The 22081-nt window shown below is 44.0% G+C and overlaps 1 protein-coding gene across 5 annotated transcripts in view; it reads right to left on the bottom strand.

Annotated features, from left to right (window-relative positions):
* The window catches only part of KDM5B (lysine demethylase 5B), a 113094-nt gene that overhangs the window by 25475 nt on the left and 65538 nt on the right, over positions 1-22081 (bottom strand). For all 5 annotated transcript variants that reach the window (XM_074977809.1, XM_074977808.1, XM_074977804.1 and 2 more), the window contains 7 exons: positions 20412-20531; positions 15503-15697; positions 14919-15100; positions 8886-9007; positions 8346-8496; positions 3806-3920; positions 2885-3240 (listed from right to left, as the gene is read on the bottom strand). In XM_074977809.1, the coding sequence (XP_074833910.1) occupies positions 2885-3240; positions 3806-3920; positions 8346-8496; positions 8886-9007; positions 14919-15100; positions 15503-15697; positions 20412-20531 (1241 nt within the window). The remainder of the gene's footprint in view (positions 1-2884; positions 3241-3805; positions 3921-8345; positions 8497-8885; positions 9008-14918; positions 15101-15502; positions 15698-20411; positions 20532-22081) is intronic.

The following is a 22081-nucleotide window of genomic DNA, read 5'->3' as shown; positions in this document are numbered from 1 at the left end:
GGATGTGGATACAAATTTTGTAATCTAGAATCCCGCAAATTTGTGGCTATCTGCTTTATATCTTCAGGTATACACATGTAGATTCAAATGTCTGTGCCTAATTTTTGCAGATATGGATGAGATAGATAAAAATTTTATATCCACGCAGGGCTCTCTAGTCATTACTGGAGGAACATTGGGAGTTCTAACATTTGAGTTTTTAGAAAACCTGATTTTTTTTTATAATTAACTTCAGGCTAATACAAGGCACAATTTAAGAAAAGGACTCCCTCTTCTCCCCAAATCCAAGCATTCAAAAATTATCACATACTATATAAGCAAAAAGAGGAATTGCACTTATTCCTCTTATTTAAAGGAAAAAAAATTGTTCATGCTTTAAATAAGCAATAGGGATCTCAGTCTAGTGCACTGTTTCCCAATTTTAACTGGTCACAGAACCCTTTTAAACTCAAAAGAATTTTGTGGAACCCCATTCCCAGATTCTAAACCATCAGCCCTCAGACCTGTCTACCAGCTTTAGGCTTTACCCAGCTGAGCCCACAAACCTGCACCAAGCTTTACCCCACATCATGCAAACCCACCCCCACGCCCCCAAGCTTAACCCCTCTAAGACCCAAATCCACCCCCCAATCCACAGAATTAACCTGCCTCAGCCCCAAACCAGCCCCCAGAACTAGCCCATCTGTGGTGCAGGCTAGGAAACCTACACCAGGCAGCCACGTGAGCCCAGTGGAAGGCTGGCATGGAGGTGTTCCACTGGTGGGGTGTGGCCACTCGTGTAGCGGGGCGAGTGAGGGGTTTGCTGCAGATCCCTGCCCTGCTGTTGCTAAATTCAGTTGGTTTAACAATCAGATCCCTCCTGCCACCCTTCTGGCCATTAAACCAATTAAATTTAGTTCTACTGTTTCAGCAGTAGCAGGGCAGGGAGCTGCAGAGGAGTCAGCTATTTGTAATAGAATTCTCTCACAGAACCCTTTTTCATTCATGGAACTGCAGGATTCCACAGGACACCATTTGGAAAATACAGGTCAGGTGAAAGTAGACAAAACACACTAGCCACTGACTCAAATGCCAATAATGGGCCACTGTAGCTACAAATGTAGAGACGTCAAAGACTCAAAGTTGCATAGAATACTGTAAACTAATTCCTATCCCAGAACTGCCCCCCCCCACCTTTTAAAAAAAGATCTGAGCAGAGATTTTGGTTCAATGTACCTGCCAAACTTGACAGGTGCATTTTAAAAGCTCTTTTTTTCCTCCTGCATCTAAGATACTTTTGCTAGATACACTGAAGAACTTCAAAAGAAAGCTAAGAGGATGGTATTCACCATATTTTTTTTAAAAATGTGTAAAATATAAACATTTCAAATGTGTCCTCTTCAGAACCTGTGAAATCTTTTTCATACACTTCCTGTTACTGAGCTATTCAGAACCTACCTTGCGGATTTCACAAACAAAAACAAAACAAAAAAGGATGGTTGTTTAAGACTACTTAACTTATCTTGGGGTAACTCCTGTAGCAAACAAAGGCGTAACGCCCTTGTTTACTCAGAAATCTGCTATTTGATTCTGGAATGCCTTACATATTTTGAAAAGAGGAGTCTAAAGTGGTAAAAAGGAAAAAGTAATGTACTACATGCAGTCTTTCTTGTCATCCAAGATTAGGACAACGTCAGCTTTTATTTTACATGTTTGTACATTTCCATAAGGGAGATTTATCATAAAATTTAAAATTCTATCAACATTTGAATGAAAATTAAGCATCTGTCAGAAAACTTCAAAAGTGGGAAATTTGTAGATATACAGCAGATTCACCCTTTACTCAACTCTGTCAGGTAACAGCAGGGGCTCCAGAAAAAAAATTGTCACAATGCTTTTACATAGTATACATTCTGCAATTATTAACTCAGTTTTGTTGCTTACAGGCACTATTTCAGCAACAGCTCTGATTTTTTTTTTTGCGGGGTGAAGACAAACTTATTCTGTGGTTTTTGCTTTACCATCACATTTGTTTTAAATAATAAAAAATGTGACAAGTAAAAGAACAGTAAGAAATACTCAAGTGTTTAAATAATTAGAAAGCTATGGATCTGGGAGACAAATTCTAGTGTCACAGAATCTGCACTTAGCATATGGCTTTCAAATACATGTTATTTAACACGTTATTGCTTCCCTTATATAAATGGTGCTACCTTTTTTCACAAAAAGGAGCTATTCCATATCAACTTTTCCTCTATCCAGTTTTAGACACTAGTCTACAAGGCAAAGTTTAATCATTTATGCAGATATAATTATAATTATAGTATAAGCCATCCTACTTGGATATGCTTGTTCCAGGATAAAAGTCTGGGGTTTTCTTTTTTTGTTTTTTGTTGTTTTTTTTTTAATTTGGTTTACCTTACCTCTTTTCTTCAAGAAACATACACTAAATCATAAAAGCCCCTCTTGTTATGGTATAAAAATGTCTACATGAGGGGCTGATACCAACAGAACCACACTGATTTAAATTTCTTATCTTACTGTACCTTAACTCATAGCAGCATAGCTTTATTATGCAAACACACACTTAGGTTTGAAACACAACTGGAGGAGTAAACAACTGTATTGATCTAACAAACTAGCAACAGTTTTTGCTGGGCCTTTCCATCTTTTCCCTCCCCTTCATCTGTTCATGTAAGCAACATGGAACTATCTGTCTATACATCATCCAATATTACAAATACCCAATACAAATGTAATAATATTCAGGCACTTATAAAAAATGAAAAATAAAACAAAAGCAAGAATTGCAGAACCACATGTGAACTGCCAGTTTTCTGAGTCAACAAGTGAAAGACGCAACACTAATTACACCTATTCTCAAAACCTAAGATTCAGCATCTACCTGGCCTTTATGAGATTTCTGGCCTTGTCGTCCCAGTGTTCAGACACAGTAAGAAGTTCTTGAAGCTTAGCCATTGCTTTCTCAACTGCTGAATGAGGAGTCAGTCCAACACCTGAGTCGATGAGTCTTCTCATGTCGTCCAGAGTAAGGGAATTTTGATCCGAACAGGCTAGCTGTACATCTTCAAGCCAGCGAGCCTGCTCCAGACGGATCCGCAATTCTGCTAGCTGTGGAAGATCAACATCAAACTCAAAGCTGACATTCAATAGCTCCTGTAGTTCTGCAGCACTGGGCATTTCTTCAGAGAGAAGTTTTTGGCTTTGTTGTTGGAAAGCTTCCACACGATTAAGAAGATCCTGAAATATACAACAGCAAATATAAAAACAACTGGAAAAAAAGTACTGTCAAAATATAATGCTTCTATATCCAACAGCACTGCAATCTTGCCTGTTCTGTTAGTTAAAGCACTGCTAGTAGAATTTACTGGTAAACAATTCACAAAGGGCAAATGCACTAATGTATCTGTGCCTTTTCAGTGTGTGTGGTGCAGAAGCTCTACAACAACAAACAGCTCTCCCATCAGCAGAAGAAAAGTGAACCACCATGAGCAGCAGAAGCTATATTGGCAATACTGCGCTATGCATACAAGTGTTTATGCTGGAGTAATTTATGTCAGGTCAGGAGTGGTATATTCACATTCCTAGGCAAAACAAGTTACGTCAACCTGAACTGTAGTGTTGGCATAGCATAGCATAATGTTGGCACGATACAACACTAAACAGAACAGTAGTCATCCCACTTGTGAATTCCTGTACTAAACTAACTGCTGACTGTACGCAATCTTAAAAAAAATTTATTGCTGTGTTCATTATTTGTGGAGTTTTAGTTTCTCCCCCTCCTCTCTAGAGCTCTCAAAGTTACCTTCAGCAATGGAGTCTGACTGAGGACACAGGGTAAAGCATACAGCTGCCTCACAAACAACCGAAGCTCATTCACAGTCAGCTGATTTTGGGATTTTCCTCCACCAGAACGGTATCTGCAATCACACATAGGCATTTCCAGATGGTCAAATGTCATTAAAACTTGCTCCATCATTTAAAGTTTTAAGTCGCTTTATAGCTTTTCAGAACCTTTAGCTCAGAGATTATACATGAAAAGCACAATCTTCAAACGCATCTAAGTGACAACTGCAAAACTGACTGTAATAGCTATTGTGTAACAGCACTGATAGTGTAAAGATGCACAAATTGTAATGCCAATTAAGTCATAATTTTCTTCACCTACCGTAATTTTCATTTCATCCAGCTTATTCCCCATACTTACTTACATATCCCCTTTTTTCTTGCCTTTTAAATGCCACTCTTATTTCTAGTCCCTCCTATAAACTTTAGCCTCTTTCCCCTGCCTTCATTACTCCAACTTAGAAACACATTGGCTGGATTTTTTCCACCACCCTCTCCCACCTAGGACCTAGTTTAAACCTCTCCTAATCAGGTTAGTCAGATGATGTCTAGAGATGCTCTTCCCAGTATTTGAGATAGAGTCTATACTAGTACAGTAAGCCTTCTTCCACCTGTGTAGCCATACATTCTTCCACAATTTGACAGACCCTTCTCAGAAACTGACAATCAGCAATCATCTGCTCAAGATCATTCTTGGCAGTATTATTGGTGCCCACATGGATAAGGAGGAAGGGGTAACAAACATGGGCTTGATGAGCCTTGGCAGACTCTCAGGGATTGTTTTTCACTGTGGACTAAATTGGCACTGATGTGATCAGCAGCATTAACTCAGAGGATATGGTGGAGCCAGGATCAGTACCTGGGAGACTGCTGTCCCATTGACTTCAATACTCCACCTCAAGAGTCAGAAAATAATGCTGATGGGAGAGAATCTCCCTCTGACTTAATGCAATGTAGAGAGCACATTACATCTGTGTAAACTTTGTCATCTTAAGTCATGTAAATTATGAAACTTAAATTTTATAACTTACATCGACTTAACCTTCTACATAGACAAGACCTCAGTTACATCCTGAATTCTAGCTCCAGGCAAGCAGCACGCTTCTCATGTTTCCTGTTGCAGGTGGCAGATAATGTCCTGATGAAATCACACCCTATTGCTGAGCACTGCATGTCCTATTATATCTTGTAGTGCTGATCCCCTTCTCTTATCTTCTGTAAGGAGCAGAAGCTATGCTAGTAGCAGGTACCAAATCCCTAGAAATCAAGCTACAGCTATGACCTACAAAGAGGAAAATGAATACTCAGGATGTGCAGCTGCAGGTGTAAGCTGAAAGTTTTGCAACCAGGAAGTGGTGTGAAGTCAAGAACAGTGGCCTGCATGCAGAAGGCATTTGGATTGCTCCATACCCACAGGATGGATTGTGAACTGAAAGCATATTGCACCACAACTTTGTAGCAAGTCTGTAGCTGATAGGGACAATGTTTTTTGCCTGTTATCACATTAGAGCCAAAGCCAGGATTTCCCATAGCATGTTAACTGGGTCCCACAGTATCCTTGTTGATTGGGAAGGTCATTTTTTTAAATAAATGAAAAACTTAAGGGTGCCAACAAGCTAGTGGTCGGTATTTTTATCCTCTTCCAATGGTATGTGGAAGGTGTCTGCCCTGTTTTTGTTACCTCCTCGAACAAGCAGAAGTCATCAGTCACAGAAGGTTGTGAAGCAGGATCACATCATCCAGTGAAGTGGAAGATATGGTCTTAAGCATTATCTCCTGCTCTGTGTTCACTTCTGGTCCCTCTGTTTCTTGACGCCCTTCATTCTGTGGCCCAGGGAGCATGCTTGGAGGAAATCCAGAAAATGCCTCATGCCCATGAGATAGGTTGTAAATGCATCACACTGATATAGGCCCTCATGCAAGTGCCCATGGTTCACTGTACTGAAATGTTGATCATGCCATCTGGTTGTACGTTCCTGGAACCTGTTAGCAGTGGGCAGTATGCCTTCTAATTTTTGCCATGCATCTGCAGAATTAATTTTATGTGCACCAATATGGAGGCAATGTGTGGCATATCATCTCTGCATTGGTGCTCATAAAACAATTCATATGGCACGATGGAGCCAAGAGGGTCAAAATATGGGAGAGGGTTCAGAGAGTGAGGAGGGTTTTGAGGTACAGGGTGTGAAGATTCCTGCTGAAGGTGTGGGCCCTGGGGTGGGGTCACAGATGAAAGGTTTGAAATGCAGGTTGACCTAGGGACGTAAGTGGGGAGAGAGGGACTCCCCCCACCCCCAGGCTTGCTCTTCCCACCTGAGCGGGCAGGCTCTGTTCATGGGAGTGTGGTAAGACAAAGCTGACAGTCATGTCCTAAGCACCAGACATTAAGTGATACACAAACATTCCAGAAAGGTAACAGGACATTTTGCATGGTACCAGTATACTCCCCTCAGATTAATAGGTACATTCCAACCCAGGTTCAGTACAGGGTCAGGATGACAGCATGATGGATAGTGTCATTTTGACTGTACCACCATCTACCAGGTGGTATCTGGTTACATTGGGGGGGGGGGGGGGTCATGTTATAACGATTAGGGGTTGCCCATGGAATATGGCATGGACACTAAACTTGTTTGTACCTGTGTATAGAAGTGTAACTCTGAGGGGCTGCAGTGTCCGGCCTTGGGACAGTTGGGGTTTTCCTGCCCATTGGATTGTGCCGAGTCCACTGTCACAGCACATGCATGCACTAGTGTAAATCTTAGGCGCCTAATCTAGGCACCCAGTGGAGCTAGAGACCAGGTGTCAACAATATTAAACCTGATTCCAGTGCCTTCATATCTTGTCTGATTTGTGGTTTCTGAGGGCTCTCAGAAGTCTGCAGTGTGGGTTAACTGCAGAACCTCCACTGCAGTCCAATGAGAGTATGAGCACATAGCCAAAGGTTATCTACACAGGAGGGAGCAGAACAGATGCCGAAGCACCACACCAGTGATGTCTCAGTACATCAGTTAGAGGAGAAAAGGAATGGGATCTGGGGGAGGGGGAGGGCATTTATTTAGAGCGGGGAGGTTTGGGGAGCTGAGGGAGCCTGGCTCTGGGGGAGGGCTTTTATTTAGAAGGTTGGGGGGGGGAGAGAACAGCTGTCGCATATATGAAAGAACAATTCTTGAATTACTATTGGACACCACTGACTTAAGAGGGCAATTAGATAGTGAGTCCTCTATGGAGCTTAGGAGGAATACTGTGAAACCTCCTCTGTCTCACTACCCAATCACTCACTTGATAGTGGAAGGGCACGGCATATTGGGGAGAAATACCTAATGGTTGTCATGGCTTGGTGCTGTGATCTCAGTACCAAAAGGAAGGCAATCAAGTGGTTCCAACATATCTAGGGTGCAGCTTGAAAGGAACAACTCCAGTATCCAGAAACCCAGCCTCAGTGCTGGTGCTGGCTGAGATACAGACTTCACCTGTACCAGTTTCTCTGGTGCCGATGTCAACTCACAGAGTAGCTTAGAATATATGCCCTTCACTCTATATTGAAGATTTAGTGCCCATGTCCACAGTATCCGAAAACTTAACAACAACACCAGATACACACAGTCACCATGAGAACTAACTGAGGTGAACACTAAAGGCTGCTTCAGGACTGGGTTCAGATAGGTGTGCCCATAAAAATTATTTTCAGGCACAGTCCTTGCAGAATCTTGTTTGGAGTTGCAGGCAGAGGTAACACTTGTCAAAGCAGCAGATACGCTGAGAGTACTTGCCCACCATTGGGCTTATCGCACTGTAAGCGCAACACTTCTGGAAGCCCGGAGAGCTGGGTATACCCATCAGGGAGTCAACACAAGAAAACCATCCCCCCATCCCCCTTTTTAATTTGTTCTTCAGCAGTGGTCAAACAGAAGAAAGTGAAAACGTTTCCAAAGAAACTAAACTTCAAACAATGAGAGAATTAACCATCTACTAATGGACAACGACAACTAAAGTCTCTGTCTATACCCACTGTCAGTTGAGAAGAAACCAATGACAGTCCTCATGCACAGGCTAGACTTGAGGCGCAGCACAAGGAGAAGCATTTAAATGTGTGGGCTGAAGAGACATAACTAAGATATCTAATGAGCAGTGCAAGGATGCAGACAAACCTACAGTGAAGCAGGCATATGGACACTCCTGAAAAAGAAACAACTCCCTTTCAGGAAAGTAAGAAACACTTTGAAGTCTAATGGTTTACCCAGAACAGAAAGGGATGTGCTATTTTACATATCCTCTTCCCTAACGCTGCCTCAAACTGGAACAGGTAGACTTTATAAACTTAAACCATCAAGACATTTGACATATCACATGCAAAGTAGCAGCAGACCCTCCAAACAAGGACATCTTTTCAGGAAACCAAAATGGTTGCCACAATTTGAAACACACATGAACACAACCCAAGAAAGTGCCTTTTCCAAATTTTCCCCTCAATGATTTGACATAAGTGTAACACCTACCTGGTTTGCCTTTTGCCGTTAAGAAGTTGCTGTGCAACTGAAGCACATTTGTCTGCATCCTGAGTAACTAAGCGGAGGTGTCGCAGTAGATCATTATCTGGAAACTTTTTCATTTCCGACTCTTCTATCAAAGCCTTAAAACTGATGAGGGCTTTTAGAAAAAGAATATTTTCTTTAACTAAAAACAGTCCTTTTTGTAATCAATTTTAAGTAATAGAGTATTACAGTGCAATAATTATATGTAACAATATCTAATAAACCTGAAGCTGGTACAAAAATTAAAAAGGCACTCAGACATAATCTCTGCCTGCCAAACCAATATAACCCCACCTCTAACAAGCTTCTCCATGGGGACTAACACTGTTAGTTGTGAGATGGAGTCATGGTAAGGTATATAAACATACTTACCAACTTTTATGATACATAAATAAGCTTCACAGACAAAGCTGTTGAGCTTCAGATGTTAGCGGAACAAGAAATGTTTTGGAAATTGACAACTTTTAGTATCTCTAGCAAGTATACAATAAGGAAAATACATACTACTTTTATTGATTTTTGCCTCCAAAGCTTCATTTACTTTAGAAGCCCATTCATTGTAGGATTCTGCACGCAATTTCAGTGCATTCATCATAGGATAGAGATCTTCTAGTTTATAACGATACCTAGAAGGAGCACAGAATTCAAACCCTTTAGTAAAGCAAGAATGAACATCACAATAAGATTGTTTAGTGATCATATGAGCCATTGTTTCTTTATCTATCAAAGATGTACTTGAATACCCAACAATCCAAATTTACACACCTCAGAGAAAAAACAAAACAGGAGCAAGGAGCAAAGGGTAAAGAAGGACGCCTCAGGAAAACAACATGATTACTCGGTTACTCACCAAAGACTAGAACCATAATATCAAAATGAAAATTTTGATATAAAGAAAGAGTGAGCACGCTAATATCTTGTAGATGTTACATGCAGTGTAGTTGTAGCCATGTCAGTACTAGGATACCAAAGAGACAAGGTGAGAGGTTATATCTTTTATTGGAGCATTATCTATTAGTGAGAGACATGCTCACTCTGGACACGAAGCATACAGGGGAAGGCTGTGAGTATGCCTGAGTCCGCAATGGAGAAGGGGAAGTGTCCCTGATAGAGGGGACACTGCCTGCAGCAGTTGCTGAAGAGCTTTATTGAAACAGGAGCATTTTTAATTTTAGCTTCTAATCTTTCCTGGCTCTGGCTGTTAAGCTCTTGCACTTGGAGCATTTCTGAGGGATATATGCCTCTATCAGTCAGCGCATACATTCAGAGTGCCCGTCAGAGGAGGGCATAGGATCTTAGCATTTTAAGCATTTCTTGAAACAGAATGACAGATATGTTTGTATTCCTTCTTTAGTACTTCGTTGCTGTTCTTCACTGTTCTTCCGTGTTCTTCATCTGTCTCTTTTTTTTTTTTTTTTAAATGACTCAAATAAGTACACTATAAAGGTAGAATTATGTATAAGAACCAGGTCTGAGGGGAAGGGAGAGGAGAGAGCCATACTTCACCTGCAGCTGAGAGTGGTGTTGAAGGAACTAAAGAGAGAGCGGGGCTGTGCATGCTATCCCTAGTGGCACGCTACCTGAATTAGGTCACACAAGGCCTGAAACTACTGGACAGGCAGCGTAGCTTTGGCGGTGACAGTGTTTACATACACTTCTACGAACTCCAGAAACCATGTGGGTTGGAGCATGGACTTCTTATGGGGAAGCCGAGACTGACCAAGACGTCCATGGTGACTTGCACCATGTACTGAGCTTTGGTAAATGACAAGACTTTCAGAAGGCAATCATCCAGGCAGGGAAAGAAAATGACCCCTTGTCAGGGCAAGTGGGTGGCCACTACCGCCAGAGTTTGGAGAATAGCCTGGGCATGGTAGAGAGGCCAAACGGAAGGACCTGGTACTCATAATGGCGGGGACCCAACATGAATCAAAGGAAGTGTCTTCGTGCTGGGTGGATGGTGATGTAAAAGTAATCACCTTGTAGGTAGAGAGCGGACAGCCAGTCATTTCTGTCCAGGGAAGGGACAATGATGGCAAGGGTCACCATCCTGAAGCATTGGTAGAAGGCATAGTAGGCACCCTTCAGTCTGCATAGACTATGGATCGCGCCCTTTAAAGTTTCAATTGAGGACTTCATTTACAGCGTCTGTTGTGACTATAAAGACCCACACGAGAGTGATAGCCCTTGCTGCATCTCTTGCAGATGTAGTGGGTGTCTGGCAAGTCCTTATTGTGCTTTCTGTGCGCTCGCTTCTCCTCTGCTAGCTGTCTGATCTTCAACTCGCCCTTCTGAAGGCCCTTGTGTAACCCCTGCCTCCATCTGCTGCGGTTGTCTGCTAGTTCTTCCCAGCCGTCCAGCTCGATGTCTACCTCTCTGAGGTCTCTCTTGCAGACATCCTTTGTAACGCAGCTGGGGGCGTCCGAGAGGTCTTTTGCCAGAGGCTAGCTCACCATACAGGATGTCTTTTGGAATCCTTCCATCATTCATCCTGTGGACGTGGCCAAGCCAGCAGAGCCGACGCTGTCTGAGGAGGGTGTGCATGGTTGGGATTCCAGCTTGCTCATGGACGGCAGTGTTGGTCACTCTGTCGTTCCATGATATTCCAAGGATGTGCCTGAGGCAGCGCAAGTGGAAGACGTTCAGCCTCTTTTCCTGGCGGGCATACAGGGTCCAAGTCTCGCTGCCATAAAGGAGAGGGCTGAGGATGCAGGCTCTGTAGACTTGCATTTTGGTGTGAGTGTACAGCTTGTTGTTATTCCACACTCTCTTGCTGAGTCTGGACAGAGTTGTGGCCGCTTTTCCGATCCTCCTATTTAGCTCAGTGTCCAACGACAGGGTGTCAGTGATGGTGGACCCGAGGTAAAAACGAACTCGTGGATGACCTCTAACGTAGAGTTGTCGATGCTGATTGATGGGGATTCAGCAACATCCTGACTGAGTACGTTTGTCTCCTTTAGGCTGATGGTAAGCCCAAAGTCCTTGCACGCTTTGGAGAACTGATCCAGCAGTTTTTGAAGCTGGTCTTCTGTGTGAGACACTACAGCAGCATCGTCTGTGAACAGCATGTCTCTGATGAGGACTTCTCGCACCTTAGACTTAGCTTTCAGCCTTACAAGATTAAACAGTTTCCCATCAGATCTTGTGTGCAGCAAGATGCCCTCTGTTGAAGATCCAAAGGCATGCTTCAGGAGGAGTGAGAAGAAGATCCCGAACAATGTCGGAGCAAGCACGCATCCTTGTTTGATGCCGCTCCCGATTCTGAAAGTATCCGATAATGTGCCGTCATATTGGATGGTTCCTCTCATGTCTTCGTGGAACGACTGGATCATCTTGAGTAACTGTGGAGGACAGCCTATCTTGTGGAGCAGTTTGAACAGACCATCCCTGCTGACCAAGTCAAAGGCCTTGGTCACGTCGATGAAGGCTATGTAGAGTGGCTTCCTCTGCTCCCTGCACTTCTCCTGCAGCTGCCTTAGAGAGAAGACCATGTCAGCAGTGGACCTCTCTGCACGGAATCCGCACTGCGATTCGGGGTACACCCTCTCAGCAATCTTCTGGAGTCTGCCAAGGATGACGCGAGTGAACAGTTTACCAGTGACGCTTAGGAGGGAGATTCCACGTTAATTGTTGCAGTCGCTTCTGTCTCCTTTGTTCTTATACAACGTTACAATGTTAGCGTTGCGCATGTCATGTGGAACCTCACCCTTTTTCCAGCACAGGCACAGTAGCTCATGTAGGGGTTCCAGGAGTGTGTCCGCAGCACACTTGATTACCTCTGGTGGTATACCATCCGGGCCAGGGGCCTTTCCTGCTGCAATGCTGTTGATGGCTCTCTTCAGTTCATCCACAGTTGGTTCCTGATCCAGTTCGTCCATTACTGGTAGGAGCTCGACGGCATCGAGGGCTGCGTCAACCACAACATTCTCGCGTGAGTACAACTGAGAGTAGTGCTCAACCCAGCACTCCATCTGTTTGGCTTTGTCAGCGATGACTTCACCAGATTTGGATTTCAGAGGTGCCATCTTGTTCTGGGTGGGTCCTAATGCCTTCTTCATACCCTCGTACATTCCTCAGATGACCAAAGTCAGCACAGGTCTGGATGCTGCTGCACAGCTGGAGCCAGTGGTTGTTGGCACAGCGCCTGGCTGTCTGCTGTACTGTTCTTCTGGCTGCTCTAAGTGCTTGCTGGGTACTCTGGCTCGGTGAGCGTTTGTACTCCAGGAGTGCAGCACGCTTCTTTTCAATTATTGGAATCATCTCATCGGAGTTAGCTTCGAACCAGTCGTTCGTGTTTCTAGCTCTTCTTCCAAACACCGACAAGGCCGTGTTGTAAACTGTATCCCTCAGATGTTGCCATTTGGATGTCACATCAGCGCCCCCAGGGCCGCTGTGCAGATTTTCCTGTAGGGGGTCTCTCAACTTTTCAGCTTTCTCAGAGTTTGCCATCTTTCTGGCGTCAATACAGGTCCTTCCAGCAGGTTTAGAGCGGTACAGTTTCTTGGGTCTCACCTTGAGCTTGGAGCAAACTAGAGAGTGATCTGTATCACAGTCAGCACTATGATAGCTGCGTGTCAGAAGGACGTTTCTGAGATTATTACGCCTAGTGATGACCACGTCTAGTTGATGCCAGTGCTCCGAGATGGCCCCCAAGTTGAAGAGTTGCAGAACCTACCATTCAAAGAGGGGTAGATAGGGGGTGTGGAAAAAGTGAAAAGGATGGAATTCCCTTGGGCCGCCAGTTCCGGGACCCACTTGTCTGTGGTGGTGGCCCTCCAGCAGTGGAGAAAAGGGCAGAGGCAATGATGAAAAGGCTGGCTTGTAAGCTGTGCATTGGCCAGATCAGAACGACTCTTGACCACACCTTCAAAACCGTTGTTTGGGTGGCTGAGGATGGGACACAGAGGACTGTTGTTTACGCTGTCTACCAGATCGTTGCGACTGGGGTCCGTGCCTCTGGTGGGGCTTTAAGTGCTGATGCTGCTGTTGAAATATTCCCATGGCTGTTGGTAAGAGAATAGCAGGCCTGCTTGACTGGAGGGGTGTGCATGCCTGGTGTGTGCAATGTGGTACGGGAATCCATAGAGTGAAGGAACTCGTCAGTCTTCTCGGTGAAGGTGTGTTGCCGATCAACTTTTTGTTGTAATTCTTTGGGGACCCCTGAGGACTAGAGCAAGGATGTGCATCGCATGACTCAGCAGACACCGTAACCTGAGCTGACATGTCAACAACGTCCACTGCGAACTGTTACAGAGGAAAAGGTGTAGGTTGGATATTAGAAAAACTACTTCACGAGAGTGGTGAAGCACTGGAATGCGTTGCCTAGAGAGGTGGTGGATTCTCCATCCCTAGAGGTTTAAAGTCCCAGCTTGACAAGATCCTGGCTGGGATGACTTAGTTGGAGTTGATCCTGCTTAAAGCAGGGCGCTGGACTAGATGACCTCCTGAGGTCCCTTCCAGCCCTATGATTTTATGATAGTTTTCCTCAATGCTGAAGCCTGTGGCTGGTGTGAGTGGTGCAGTGACCTAGAACAGTGCTGCTTGTGCTCCGAGCCCAGTGCAGAGGGCAGGGTTGTAGCCTTAGAAGGCTGTCCATGCCCTAGTATTGGTGCGGTTGGAGCCAGTGAAGCCAACAGTGCTAACAGCACCAGGGGTGCTAAGTGTTTGCAGCTTGGTTCCAAGAGCACTCTTTTCCGTGGTGCCAGCAAGGCTGCAGAAAATTCTTCCAGTGGCATGGCACATGAAGACTGAACCAGAGGCCAGAAGAGCGCCAGGGATGGATCTGCCACTGCAGGAGGGGTGCTGCCTCAGGCAGAGGGACATTGAAAGTCCATGCCTTTGGTCTTCTGCAGCAAGTCTTTACTGGGTGTTTGCTCTGGGGCCAACAGCTGGAGAGACTTCTCGTACTGGTATTTTTAAGTCTATTGGCTCAGTCCTTTCAAACCCTCGCCATAAGGCTGTAACAACGCATGCAGGACTGAGTCTGATGACCTTCACCCAAGCACTTAATGCAGGAAGCAGGGCCATCAGAAGGTGGCACATCTTCCCTAGAAGTCTCACTTGTTGGAGACTCAGCAACAAAACTGCCCTATTTTTAAATGGTTAAAAAAAAAAAAAAAAGCTGCAGGAAAGAATAATTTGGAATCTAGGAAAACTAGGTCACAACTAAGTGATGACTATTTAATTCTGTTGGTTTGCAGAGAGGACAAAGCTCCATCTATAGCCGAGGACGGTAGAGGAATTGAGGAGCCCGCACTGCATGTGCGCCAGACAGCACAAGGAGATGCTATAAAAGATGGCTATAAAAAAATCTCCAACCACCGGAGCAAGGACGCACCAACACCCAGAGTGGAGCACCCATAGTGACACTACTCAAAGAAGGAGGCTGAATACAAGTGTGGAAGAAAAATAAATGGCAGCAAAGCAGACAAGTGGCCTGACCTAGATTACTCAAAAAAAATCCCTAAATTTAAGAAAAGTACATCATAGTCCCCATACACCTACAATCAATAATACTTTTTTCTAGTCAAAACATACCCTAATGTATATTTGTGGGTCGGACAGGAGCAGAGATCTTCTACGTGGTACAGGCATACCAGTAATCCAGGTTTACATGAGCAGTAGACAGCAGACATGAAGCAAGTGGTTTTACACTTTATGCACTGGCGCTCATCATCTGGCAACATTTCAAAAGAGATCCTCTTGGAATCAGTCACTCCCTACAACAGAATACGTTAAAGTCATTTCACAAGATAAACAGAGCAGACTAGTTTAGACTAGAAAAATCAGAAGGTAAAATGACCAAAAGACATGCTTTATTGTGAAAAAGTTTAGGATTAAGATATTGGACATATGAAAATAATCATATTTTGCTTAATGAGGACTCAACTATATCAACTCAGTTACAGAAGAAATCATAAAATCCACTATTTCAAAGAGACATTTAAAAACCCTACTAAGCACCAGGTTCTAATACCCAGCTCAAGTCACATAAGTCTTTCCTTAAACAGATCCACTGAAATCAAAGGGAAGGGTAACATTAATGCAGGACAACCATCGGTGAACTTCAGCTCATGACCTTAGTTATTCCAGTCAGCTTAATTTCACTGCCTAAAGCTTACCAGTTTATGCACAGCTTCTCGTAAAGCTTTTTCATCTTCAAGCATAATAGCCATATCTTTATGAACAGTAGAAGCTACCACAACATCAAGGACATCTGCTTTGGAAGCCATTTTACATATCATCTCATCATGAGAAAAAACACAATAGCGGTGTAGCAGGCGATAATGTTCCACACACTGGCGACCCAAGGGCAGCTGGGAGAAAGGAGAGGGGAGTGACAAAATTTCAAATTAAAAAAAGAATTATAAAATCTTCTCATAATAACGTGAAGCAGACTCTGTGCTGTTAATTAATCACTACTCATCCAACTAAATGAAAGCCAATAGCACCACATTCCAAGAACAATGTACATTAATTTTAATCAGAAGTACACCACATGTTGAAGAATAAATCAAGAACACGAACAAGTTCCTGTTACTCAGGATAAGGTCCGCGGTGATTGCACTCTGAAGCCTGTTGCACTCAAGGCCCACTGAAGAAATTCCAGAGCCCTAGCACACCTCCAAAGCTCCCAAGAGCTATGAGCCTTTCAGTTATCACTTTATGAACAGAAATGGGGCAGTTCATCTATTCCATTGCTGGTTTAGGCTGTCTGCAGACTCAGGCGGACACAACTGCCATGATTACAGATCTGTCAGATCTTTCTAGTTTATCTTTGCAACCATCAGGGCTACCACTTTTACTTTTAAACATCACATCACACCATTCCAGGAGTGGGGGTTTCTAGATATAGGCCTAAAACATCTATATATTATTCCAGTCTCCCTAGTACATTTTTAAGTATTTTTATTCAAAGCAGCAGTATTTCCAAATGACTCACAAGTAAGTGGTTGAAAAATGTTTCATAGAAAGACAAAATTTGTACTGGGAAAACCCAAACACACTCATCAGAAAATTTTCTTGAAGGGGACAGTTATGAGACCACTGGGGATGCTCACTGTATTTTGCTTAGGAAAGAAATAAGAGACAGAAAATAGCTTTAACAGCCACAATCTTTGGTTTGTACAGTAACCTATTATCTGCTATTTCTCTCAACAGGGATATTCCATTTAACTATTTAGAATTAGACCACTAAGGCTTCAAGTAAATTAACACAGATGCAGACTCCAGTCAATGGCCTCTTGAAACAATTCTGATTTTATTGAGGTGCAATTATAGAACTCTTATAGCACCTAACAGCTGACGTGTGCATGCAAGAAATGCAGTTTTCCTTTTATTAAGTGAAAGCAATGTGAAAAACTCACCTTCATGCACGACATTTCTTAGGGAGAGGGAACAAGTGATTCTCTATTCACATTTGGAGCTATAATATGTGGTTAAGATTAAAACTTTGGAAACACTAAAGCAAACCATATTTCACAATCTACTCTGGTTCTGCTCCTTTTTAAATAACCAAGGACAGTTCCAATATGTATGTACCAACCAAAAGCATCATCATAAAAAGGGTTAAATATCCTTGAACCTGCAATCCAACAACCCTGAGAAACAGCATATGCCAGATTCAACAATTTGCTGGGCCAGAGAGGGCACTGTGGGGTCTGGGAGATCGGAGTTAGGTGTTTACCTGGCACCCGGCTCCCAGAGGCACATGGGGCTCCAAATTCCCCACTGCTCCTAAGCACCACCTCCTGCTACTATAGGAGTGGTTGGAAGAGCCTCTGGCAGAGTGCATGGCTGTGTGGCTGTTCCCCCAACTGGAGGAGTGGCAGGGTGTAGACTCACTTCCTTCTCTGCCTGCCAGGGTCTGCACTACAGGTGTTTCCACATTAGGGACACATGGAGTGCAAAGGTTCAAGTGTACTGTTAAAGATTAAAGAGTTTACATTTGAATTTGACAGTATACATTAAAGTACAACTTTACCACTCAAAATCAGTGAAGCGGTGCAACCATCCAAAGAAGTTCCATTCCACACTGATGTAACCTGAAGTCACACTGAATAAACACTATTATTTATCTTATGATAGGGCCTATTACCACAGTCATGAACCAGGACCCTATTGTGCTGGTACTGTACAATCACAGAACAAACACAGTCCCTGCTTCAAGCAGCTTACAATCTAAGTAAATAAAATTTCAAACTTGGAGCTGTGGGCACAAAATTGTCTGAGACTGCTGTAAGTAACAGATACGTCACAAGAATCTTTTCAAAGGTATTTGAAGCGAAGTTGGAGGAGTCTCTCTGTCTGATTCTGAATAACAATTTTCCTGTAATTAGGTCAAGAATAGGGATGAAGGTCAAAACACAGCCTTCAAATTTTTTAAAACAACCTTTTGTGTTCCCTCTATTCTTGTGATGTGTGTGACTCTTTCCACCCCCTACTATAGGGGTGGGCAATAATTTCTGAGGGGGGACCCACCAAGATTTTGGTAAATGGTCCAGGGCTGGGGTATGGGATGGAGGTTGGGGGCACAAGTGAACTCAGGGTAGGAGACTGGGGCAGCCCTCCTGATGGGAGAACAAGAGGTGCAGTTGCACTGGGGCCTGGCATTTCAAAGAGGTCCAGAGCTCCCAACAATTGCCGCTGCTACTGCAAGACGGGTAATGACTGGAGCCCTGGGCCCCTTTGAAACACCATGGAAGTGCCACTCCACGTGGCTCTAAGGGCTGGGAGAGGGAGAAAAGCCAGAATCCCACTCTGGGCTACCTGCATTGAGCCCTGCTTCTCCCACCTGAGGCTCTGTATCTTCTGGGGGGTATGAAGCAGGGGCCTCCCCACACTTGCCCCTGGGTTGACCCCACTGGGTGCAGGACAGCGTGTGGGGTTTGAGTGAAGAAAGAGGTCATGACCTGGGCCAGGGTATTGGGGTGCAGGAGAGAATTCTGGTGGGGGGAGGGTGGGATGCTGTAGAAGCAAGTGCAGGGTATTGGGAAGGAATTGGGCTCTGGTGCCAGAGGCAGGCTCTGGTTGGGAGGTGCTTACCTAAAAGCAGCTCCTGACAAGCAGCACTCTCAGGAAGGCTTCCCTGCCTTCCAGCATCCCCAGCCCACTGGTTGTTCCCTGTGACACTCTGTGACGGGGAAGGGAAGGGATTTGCATGCTGCCTCCCTCAAACAATCTCTCAGGTCCTATTGCCTGGAAACTGGCCAATGGGTGCTGAGAAATTGTGTTGCACTGCCCTTGCTCACAGCAAAATCTCTCAGCTCCTACTGGCCAACAGAGTTTACTAATAGTAGAGATGGCACACAGCTCTCCCCCTCCTGCAGCCCTGGAGCAAGCTGCTGGCCTGCATCTGGCCTGGGGGCTGCATCTTGCCCACCCCTGCCCTAGTAAAAGTTAAAGCAACCCTGAGAAGTTGCTCTGACTCATGCGCTCCTTCCCCAGAGATGTTATTTGCACTGGAAAACAAAGAATACCCATAATTCAGTGCTTTCTGGCCATAGAATCATAGAAGAGTAGGACTGGGAGGGACCTTGAGAGGCCACCGAGTCCAGCCCCCTGCCCTCATGGCAGGACCAAGCACTTTCTCGACCAACCCTGAAAGCCATCTATCTAACCTCTTCTTAAATAGCTCCAGTGATGGAGATTCTACCACCTCCCTTGGCAATTCGTTCCAGTGTTTGATCACCCTGACAGTTAGCAACTTTTTCCTAATGTCCCACCTGAACCTCCCTGCTGCAGTTTCAGTCCATTGCCTCTTGTTCTATCCTCAGAGGCAAGGAAGAACAAGTTCCCTCCCTCTGCCTTATGACACCCTTTTAAATACCCGAAAACTGCTATCATATTTGGTGACCAACCTGTCCTGTTTCCCGAGGGCTGGAAACAAGAGTTGCATACAGCCTTCTGCAATTCTGTACTGTTTGGACACACTCTTTCCAACAGGTACTCTCAGGGGCTGTTTCCATAGTATAAAGGGCTTTAGCGTATCTAAGAATCACAATGCAACTTTACTAATGATGTTTGACTACTTTAGGAGAGTTGGGTGAGGAGAAAGTGTTCAATTGACTAAGTTCTCCCTAAGATACTTAGTCACCCAGCTGCCTATGAACTCCACCATGTATAGCTGCTGTGGTGATGGTGAAAGGTGCCACTCTCCACCAACTGCCACATGGAATTTCCTGTTAAGGCACCCCACACCATAGCTGCTGTGGCTGGAGACACAGGCACCACTTCCCTGACCCCCACCCAGACTATCCTGGACCCGCCCTAGCTGGGGGACAGGCTTGCGCTCCCCAACTGGACCTGCTGAAGCTGTCAGGCTGTGGAGAGGCATCTCTCACCTGGTGTCAAGTTACTACAAAAGAGGGCTGAGAGTTTGTTCTCTCCCCTCAGAAAGCCTGTAACCCCAACCCTTCATCTTCAACTGCTCTCCATACCCTGCACCTACCCCAGCCAGACCCTCACCCTACACATTTCCCCCAGTCATAAGCCCCTTCTCAGACAAGGCACCCCTCATGCCCCGCCCCAGCACAGAGTCTGTACCTTCCTCCAGATCTTACACATTTGTGCATCCCAACCCTCTGCACCAGCCCTAAAACCTCTCCTGCATGCCAATCCCTCAGCCCCACACCACGAAAATACTGGCCATGTGTGGAATGACTTTTGTTACGCACACTGATTTGGAGGTGATACATAACCTCTATATTGGTGCACATAAAATAATTCTGCATTGTCAAAAAATTAGAAGGAACACTGGCAGTCAGTACCCTGAACTTGTTTTAAAGCTAATATACTCTTCTTAAAGGCTATGTAAATCGAACATGTTTTCATTAACTATGAAGAAGTATTGCAAAGCACCATTATCCAGGTTGTATTTTCCTTGCTCACCATGCACTAGAGAAATTCTTCCTTATGCCTTCCACTCAGTTTATTCAAATAAAAATGTGCATACACAATAAAATTACCACCACATTGTTTACTAAGCATACACTTTTACCGAAAATGGATGCCATGTCCTTAAAAACATACCCAATCAACTGTGCAGAAATTCACAGCTTCAGCAAAATTGAAACCCTGGTTAAAGCCACTGTGATATGCTCTTGGAAATGTAATCACAAATTCTCCAGCACATTGGTTGGTTCGGTAAACCTAATAAAAACAAGAGACAAACCAAATTGATTTCTAAAAATGGGTGGAAACTTCACAGAGGAGAGGCTGAGATTTTTCAAAGCTAACAAGGGGATGTGGGTGCATGATTGCCATTCATTTAACTTAAAGCTGGGTATTAATTTAACTTAAAAATCTCAGCCAAAGAGTTACAATTCAGATTTAAGTAATTTCCAGAGCACAGTTTAGAAAGTACAGGAACTAACCCTGCACTGCAAGAGATGGGCAGGTAAACTCCTAGTGCCAACAAATAGGTTAGAAAATGCTACAAAACAAATGGCAACTACTTCCAGCACAGTGTTAGTCAAGCCTTACTGGCAGATGGAGTTACTGTTCAGACAGCATATGTGTGTAAAGGTGGCAGTTACTTCTCTAAAATGCAAGAGCTCTTTTTAAAAAAAACTTAAGCTTTAAAAGAATAAAACAAATATTCTAGAGCCTGGTAGCCAGCGAGTATTTTGTTTTGTTTTGAATACACACTTTTCTTTCAATGGTGGGAAATCTAAGAGTCATCAAGGGCTAGATTAAGTTTTATTTCATCTCTGAGTAAGGGGCAGTGTAAAGCTGCACTATTACAGGAAGAACAATGGAAAGGACATAAGACTGAATTCACACAGCAGGGAGAGAGTACTCTATACTGACTCATCATAGCTACAGAGAGGTAGATGTGTCACTCTGTATTCTATCAAAACAAAACAGCAGTAATGTAGCATTTTAAAGACTAACAAAATGATTTATTCCATGATGAGTTTCGTGGGACAGACCCGCTTCTTCAGATCAGTCTGATGAAGTGACCAGTATCCCACAAAAGCTCATCATGGAATAAATCATTTTGTTAGTCTTTAAAGTGCTAAATTGCTGCTGTTTTATTTCATCATAGCTAACTCATTACAGCAAACCATTGTGGTCAGCCAGCTCTGTGAACGGCCTATGAACCCCCTCACCCCCACCCCAGACAGGTAGAAACTGGGAGTATGCATCCTTGCTAGACCCTGGGCTCATACGTAAATGAGCTCAATGTAGCCACAACAGGAGAATAAAAGGAGGCCTTATTTTTCTTAAAGAATCCCTCCAACCAAGGCAGCCCTAAGTACAGCTAACCATAGTCTAGCACTTAAACAGTAAATCTGCAGCTATGAACTAAAGTGACCTCACTGACAGTCTTCAATCAGAACAAGATAAAACTGCATACTCCACACATTTCTATGGACTCTGTACTTGACTTCAGCTATCACTGCAATTTAGAGAATATTTAAAATGAGAGGCTTATATCTCACTTCGCATGTGACAGATGAAAGTCACAAGCCTTTCAGAGGAATTGTTGAATTATGTGACCTGCTGAAGTACATACTGAGATGGAAATGTTTTAAAATGTGGAGCCGGGTGATAGGAAGAGGTTGAAGTTACCTATAATTTGTTGTTTTCTGAAGCACCTTGAGTCCAACCTAGAATACCAACAGCTTAAAACTTCTGAGTCTCAGAAATCACACTTTAGCTAGCTGAAACTGCCTCACTCCCTCTAAGTTTCTACC

The sequence above is a fragment of the Carettochelys insculpta genome, chromosome 26 (genome assembly GCF_033958435.1).
Source record: "Carettochelys insculpta isolate YL-2023 chromosome 26, ASM3395843v1, whole genome shotgun sequence".
Lineage (NCBI taxonomy): Eukaryota > Metazoa > Chordata > Testudines > Carettochelyidae > Carettochelys > Carettochelys insculpta.
This window is presented reverse-complemented; position numbering and strand designations above follow the sequence as displayed.